General features: G+C 48.1%; 1 protein-coding gene across 1 annotated transcript in view; it reads left to right on the top strand.

Moving 5' to 3' along the window:
* The window catches only part of CACNG6 (calcium voltage-gated channel auxiliary subunit gamma 6), a 24126-nt gene that overhangs the window by 15341 nt on the left and 2018 nt on the right, over positions 1 to 6767 (top strand). Inside the window, exon 2 of the mRNA XM_007956956.1 lies at positions 5013 to 5087. Coding sequence (XP_007955147.1) covers positions 5013 to 5087 — 75 coding nt within the window. The remainder of the gene's footprint in view (positions 1 to 5012; positions 5088 to 6767) is intronic.

Here is a 6767-nt window from a genome sequence, read left to right as displayed (position 1 = left end):
CCAACTCGACGGCACATAACAACAACCACAACACACTGACACCGGAACCCTGCTAGTGCCGTGGTTATGTGCTCGGCTGTTATCTAGAAATGGGCAGCTCAAACCAACCAAAGGCCCCAAGGTGAAAGACCTGACAACCTCCTTCATGAAGATTATAGTCAAGAAAACCCTATGGGGCAGTTCTCCTCTCACTCAGGGACCCCTGCAAGTTGGAGTCAACTCCATGGCACATAACAGCAACACGGCATGTCCCCATTAACATAACAAAGAGAACCTCCATTCCCCAGTGGGATCACATCCACAGGTGTGTTGATGTTAGGTGCTGTCAAGTCAGCTCTGACTCATGGCGACCCATGTACAGCAGAACGAAACCCTGCCCAGGCCTGTTTCAGCCTCGTGATCCCTGCTGTACCTGAGCCCATTGTTGCAGCCACTGTGTCGGTCCATCTCATTGAGGGTCTTCCCCTTTTTGTGTATCCTGAACTTTACCAAGCATGACATCCTTCTCCAGGGAATGGTGCCTTCTGACAACATGACCAAAGTAGGTCAAAGTCTGGCCATTCTCACTTCCAAGGAGAATTCCAGCTGCACTTCTTCCAGGACAGATGTGTTAGTCCTTTTAGCAGACCATGGTACTCCTAGCATTCTTCTCCAACACCATAACTCAAAAGCATCAACGCTTCTTCGGTCTTCCTTATTCATTGTCCAGTTCTCATATGCATATGAGTGATTGAAAATACCATGGCTTGGGTTAGGGGCACCTTAGTCTTCAAGGCATCTGTCCACCATGGGTGACCCTAGTGGTATTTGAAATATTGGTGGCATAGCCTCAAGCCTCACAGAAACACACACCACCACAGTATGACAAACTGACAGACACATGGTGGTCCACAGGTATAGGGTTAGGATTCCAACACATATTTTGAGGGACATGATGAAGGTGAGAGGCTACAGCCTTCGGTGTGGATTACACCTCAACATAAAGAAAACAAAAATTGTCACAACTGGACCACTAAACAACATCATGATAAATGGAGAAAAGATTGAAATTGTTACGGTTTTCATTTCACTTGGATCCACAATCAATGCCATGGAAGCAGCAGTCAAGAAATCAGACATCGTGTTGGACTGGAAACGTCTGCTGCAAGACTGCTTTAAAGTGCTGAAGAACAAGGGTGTCATTTTGAAAACTCAGGTAGGTCTGACCCAAGCTGTGGTCTTTTCTGAAGTCTCATATGCATGTGAAAGCTGGACAACGAATAAGGAAGACCAAAGAAGAGTAGATTAATTTGAATTGTGGTGCTGGAGAAGAATGACAAATCCGTCTTGGAGGAAGTATGATTGGAATGCTCCTTAGCAGCGAGAATGGCCAGACTTTTCTCTCATACTTTTGTCATGTTGTAAGAAGGGACCACTCTCCGGAGAAGGGTATCATGCTAGGTAAAGCAGAGGGTCAGTGAAAAAGGGAAGACCCTCAATGGATGGATTGACACAGGGGCTGAGACAACGGGCTTGAGCCCAGCAAGGACTGGGAGGGTGGTGCCGGGACTGGGCTGTGTTCTGTTCCGTTTTACACGGGGTTGCAGAGAGTCAAAACCCACTTGACAGCACCTAACAACAGATCAATCCGTAACATTGTACTGTAGATTTTGTCCTGTTTTTCAATTTTTGAAATAATTTATTTTATTTTGATGATAATATACACAGCAAAACATATGCCACTTCAACAATCTCTGTATGTCCCATTCATTGTCATGGACCACGTTCTTCAAGTCATACCACCAATGTCATAATCCTTTTTCAAATTATTTCTCCACTGTCCATGTGAACTCACGACCCCTAAGTTTTCCTGTCTAACCTTTCAAGTTGCTGTTTTCAATTTGATGGCATAGAGACAGTTATTTAAAAGATCAGGATGTTCAAGGCAGACATTGCTTATGAATTAAGCTAAAAGGTTGGTTGGTTTGAAGAAGGCTTGAGGGGATAGTATTGGTTTAAGGTTTAAAGACTGTCTCCGAGTTGAACTCTTGCTCTCGTCACTGTGTTTTTCAGATTTCTCCCTGTTGCTATGTTCTTTTAGTTCACGGCTTCTGTGTGAAGCACAGAGTTCCATAGGAAGTCATCATCACATTTCTTTGTCTCTTCCCCTAGTGATGGACCCACAGGCCGTGTCCAACTCCCTGTTGCTATAAACAGTGCTGCAATGAACATTCATTATGTTTCTGCATGTTTTTTTTTTTTCCTTCAATGTATACCCAGATGTGACATTGTTGGTGTGGTAGTTAAGGTTATGTGTCAACTTGGCGAGGCCTGGTTGAGTGGCTGGGCAGCTGGATGTGGTATTCCCCATGATGAGACTGGTCATCAACTCCATGGTGGAATCTACTGTGAGCAGCTGAGTAGCTGCCTTAGGGATGTGGTCTGCTTCCTGTATAGAAGGAGGAGCCTTGGGGAACAGTTCCTAGCTGCTGGCATGCTTGAACCCTGCATGTAGCAGCCTGCTGTGCTCTGCTGACCTTGGGACTTACAATGGACTTGAATTAATGGCCTGCCGTGTGGTTTGGTAACATCGGGACTCTGCCTTTTTACTTGTCAACCTTGGGCTTGTCAGCCTCAGCAGCCAGCAGCTGCCTGAGTGAAGAAAAGCTCTGGTGGGCTGGGAGCAGGAGGCTGAGCTGAAGCCCAAGATTGAGGGGCTTTCACCCAGCCCCTAGAGCCTGACACTTTGAACTTGGACTTAAAGCCTCCAAAATTGTAAGAGAATAAACTCCTGTTTTTTCAAGCATCCCATTGGTGGTCTGTTCCTGTCAGAGCAGCCCTAGGAACCAGAGCAGTTGGGTTACGGGATGTGAACATCATTCCGTGAGGTGTGTCAGAGTGCTTTTGGAAAACCAGTACCGGCACACCTGTTTCCACTCCTTCCACCAGTGCTTGATACTCTGTTTGGAATATTTGCCAGTCTAATTGATCAGAAGTGCTAGCTCCCTGCTGGTGCAAGCTGCTTTTCTCTGGTCCCTGAGGAGCAGTAGCATCTCTTCAATGTACTTGCAAATCATTCAGGCTTCCTCTTCTATAAATTGACTATTCACGTCCTCTGCCCATTTTTCAACTGGGTGGTCTATGTTTTGTGGCCGACCTGCAGGGAACCCTTGTGTAGCCTAGTCATGAATCCTTTATTGATTTTAGATTTAGGAAATCTCTTTTCTGAGTCTGCTAGCCTTCTGTTACCTGAGTCTTGGTGTCTTTGGTTGAATAAAGCAAGTATTCATTTCTTTTTTTAAAAAAATATAATTTATTTTATTTTGTTGTTGAGAATATACACAGCAAAACAGCCACTAAGTCAACAATCTCACATGTACCATTCGGCGACATGGATCACATTCTTCTAGATGTACTACCATCCTCACCCTCACCCTTGCTTTCAACTTAGAGACATGAACCCATTACCCGCTCAGCTTCCTATCCCATTTCTCCAGTTGCTGTTGTCTACTTGATTCAATACAGAGCTTAAAAGAAAGCAATGGTCAAGGCAGACATTCTGTACTAGTTATGCTGAACTGTTGTTTGATTTTAAGAAGACTTCAGGGCATAGTTTCAAGTTAGAGTTTTAAGGTTTAAAGATTATCTCAGGGCAATTGTTTTGGGGAGTAATCCAGGCTCCATAGCCCCAGAAAGTCTGGATTCCATGAGAATTTGGAATTCTGCTACATTTCCCCCCTTTTGATCAAGACTCCTCTATAGAACTTTCAGTAATGGAAGCTTGGCATCCTCTAGTTCTGGTCTCATGGCAAAGGAAGCAGCTGTTCGCGGAGGCAATTAGCCACACATTCCATTCCCTCTTCCTGTTCCTGACTGGCTTTCTTCCTCTGTTGTTCAGACACATAGAGACCAACTGTTGTGCCTTGGGTGGGAGTAGCCATTTCTAAGTCCACTTGACCCTCACGCTGTATGAAGGGGTGAGGAAAGAGATTACTGTCGTCTTGTAGGGAGGACCAATGGCCCTTTCCTGGCCACAGATGTGGACCTTGAAGCTCTGGGCTGGAATCTCGGTGCCTGGATGTCACCGTTGGTAGTTGCCATCGAGTTGACCCTAACTCCTGGCAATCCCGTGGGGACCAGACCAGAACTGTGCCCCAGAGGGCTTTCCAGGCCATGACCTTTTGGAAGCAGATCAATCCTGTCTTCTGCAGCTGCTCTGGGATGATTCAAACCAATCTTCTGACAAGTCATCAAGTGCTTAACCGTTTCACCACCAGGGGCCCTGGGTATTGCATGGCAAGTGGCCTTTATATCTCCAAGCATCACTCTTCTCCTCTGCATACCAGGGATACTCGTGCCATATTTTAGACTGCTATGTTGAAGGAAGGAGCTCTGGTGGCATAGTGCCTAAGGCACTTGACTGCTGACCAGAAGGCTGGCGGTTCAAACCCACCAGCCACTCCTCAGAAGGAAGGTTGGGAAATCTATTCCATAGTGATACTGCCTCAGAAACCCAAGGAGGGATTGATATGAGTGGGGACCGACTCGACGGCACATAACAACAACACCGTGTTGAAGGAGCTCTAGCGGTGTAGTGGTTAAGGCATTCAGCTGCTAACCATTAGGTCAGCAGTTCAAACCTCCTGGGTGCTTTGTAGAAGAAAGATGAAGCAGTCTATTTCTATGAAGACTTACAGCCTTATGGAAGTGAGTTTGGTTGGGTTTTGGTGGGCTGTGTTAAGTGATCAGTCTTTGAGCTTGCAGAAACCAAGAAGCTAAGCCCACTGCTGTCAGCTGATTGACGTTCATGCAGACCCCACATGTTAGAGGAGAACTGTACTGCTGGGATTTCTTGGCTGCGATCTTCGGGGAGTCAGGTCACCAGACCTTCCTGCCCTGGCACCGCTGGGTGGGTCTGAACCACCCACCTTTTGTTGATAGTCATCCGCATGCTGTTTGTGCTACCCAGGGCCCACCATGCACAGGGGCCCGTGTCATCCATCACCTCCCTTCTTTCTCTCCTGCTCCCACAGAAGCAAACTGTACCTACTTTAAATTCTTCACCACGGGCCAGAACGCACGCATCTTCCAGAGAACCACAAAGAAAGGTGAGGCTTGTGGGGGAGTGGGTAGGCGGTAACACTGGTGGGGTTTGGATGAGAGGGTGATATGGGGGTGACCCAGAGGAGTTTGGAAATTTAACAACAATCAGGTTGGTGATATGGGGGTGACCCAGAGGGGCTTGGATGAGAGGGTGATATGTGGGTGACACAGAGGAGTTTGGAAATTTAACAACAATCAGGTTGGTGATACGGGGGTGACCCAGAGGGGCTTGGATGGATGGTGATTGCAGACAATACTAGAGGGGTCCCCTCCTCTGCTTTGTCCCAGGACAGGCTCAGCTCCTCTCTGCTGTGAAGCCCCATCTTTGGGGGTCATGGCAGCGGATTGAGGGGGTCCTGGCTTCCAGAGCTCTGTCCCTGACTCTCCCCCTCCTGCCTCCAGCTTTGACAGCCACTGTGTAACTTTTGGCAAAGCCCAGCCTGTCTCTGTGGGTAGTGACACATTCCACAGATGTGACTGTCACCCGCTAAGGCCAGCGCTGGTCGTCTCACTGATAAGATCCCCCATCTCGCCCCAACCCTACAGGACAAAGCTTGACCTTAATCTTCCAGATGAGAAAACACAAGTCCAGAAATGGTTGACTTATTTTTTTTCCCAGGAAGTGGCACAGGCAGAGACGAAACTGAAATAATTCTCTGAAGCTACTCTGTCCGGTAGAACCTCAGGGAAAGGGAAGTCGTGTCTGTCTGCTCAGGCCACGATGGTAGCCGCTGCCCACGTGTGGCAACTGAGCACTTCAAATACGGCTGGCACCACCGAGGAGCCGATTGTTGTTAAATTTCAAAAATGTTATTGTAGAACATTCCAAACAGAAACCAAGACTAGCACGATGAGCCCTCCGTGTGCCCACAACTGAGGAACTGACTTAATTCGAACTGAATCCATTTAAACGTCAAAGGCCACACAGGGCTCGTTGTAAGTTGCTGTCCGCGGACTCGCAGCCACCCCACGTGTGCAGAGTAACTGCCGGAGACCATTTCCCGGGCTGCGCCTTTCCGAAGTACATTCCCAGCCCTTTCTTCCCACACACCTCTGAGTGGGTTCCAGCCTCCAACCTTTCTGCTAGCAAAGGAGCGCTTACTTGTTCGTGCCATCGCAAACCAAGACACCAAACCCACTGCCACGGAGGCGATTCTGACTCCTAGCGCCTCCCATTGAGTTTCCAAGGCTGTCACTCTTCATGGAAGCACATTGCCTCATTTTCCTCCCATGGAGCAGCTGGTGGGTTTGAACCACCGACCTTCTGGTTAGCAGCCGGATGCCTTACACCCTACCCCACCAGAGCTCCTTCTGCATCCCCTGGGGGTTCTTCATTTAAATCAGTTTAAATTTGAAAGGTCACACGGGGCTAGCAGCAGTCCTTTCAGGTCTAACCACGGCCTCAGCCTCACCTGGATTTCTCCCTCCCCAAAGGATCTGGCTGTTACCTATACCACCTCTTCTTTGCAAGGTTCAGCCATACAGAGCAGGTCCTCAGTAAATGGAGTCTGTCTCTCACAAAGGCGCTTTGCTGGCACAGTGGTTAAAGCACTCTGCTGCCAACCAAAATGTGGGCGCCTCCAACTCACCAGGCGCTCTGCAGTAGAAAGATGGGCAGTCAGCTTCAGTAATGATTGACAGCCTTGGAAGCTCCGTGGGGCAGTTCCACTCTGTCCTCTAGGGGC

Source organism: Orycteropus afer, unplaced genomic scaffold, assembly GCF_000298275.1.
Source record: "Orycteropus afer afer isolate SDZICR_OR568_19922 unplaced genomic scaffold, OryAfe1.0 scaffold00689, whole genome shotgun sequence".
Lineage (NCBI taxonomy): Eukaryota > Metazoa > Chordata > Mammalia > Tubulidentata > Orycteropodidae > Orycteropus > Orycteropus afer.
This window is presented reverse-complemented; position numbering and strand designations above follow the sequence as displayed.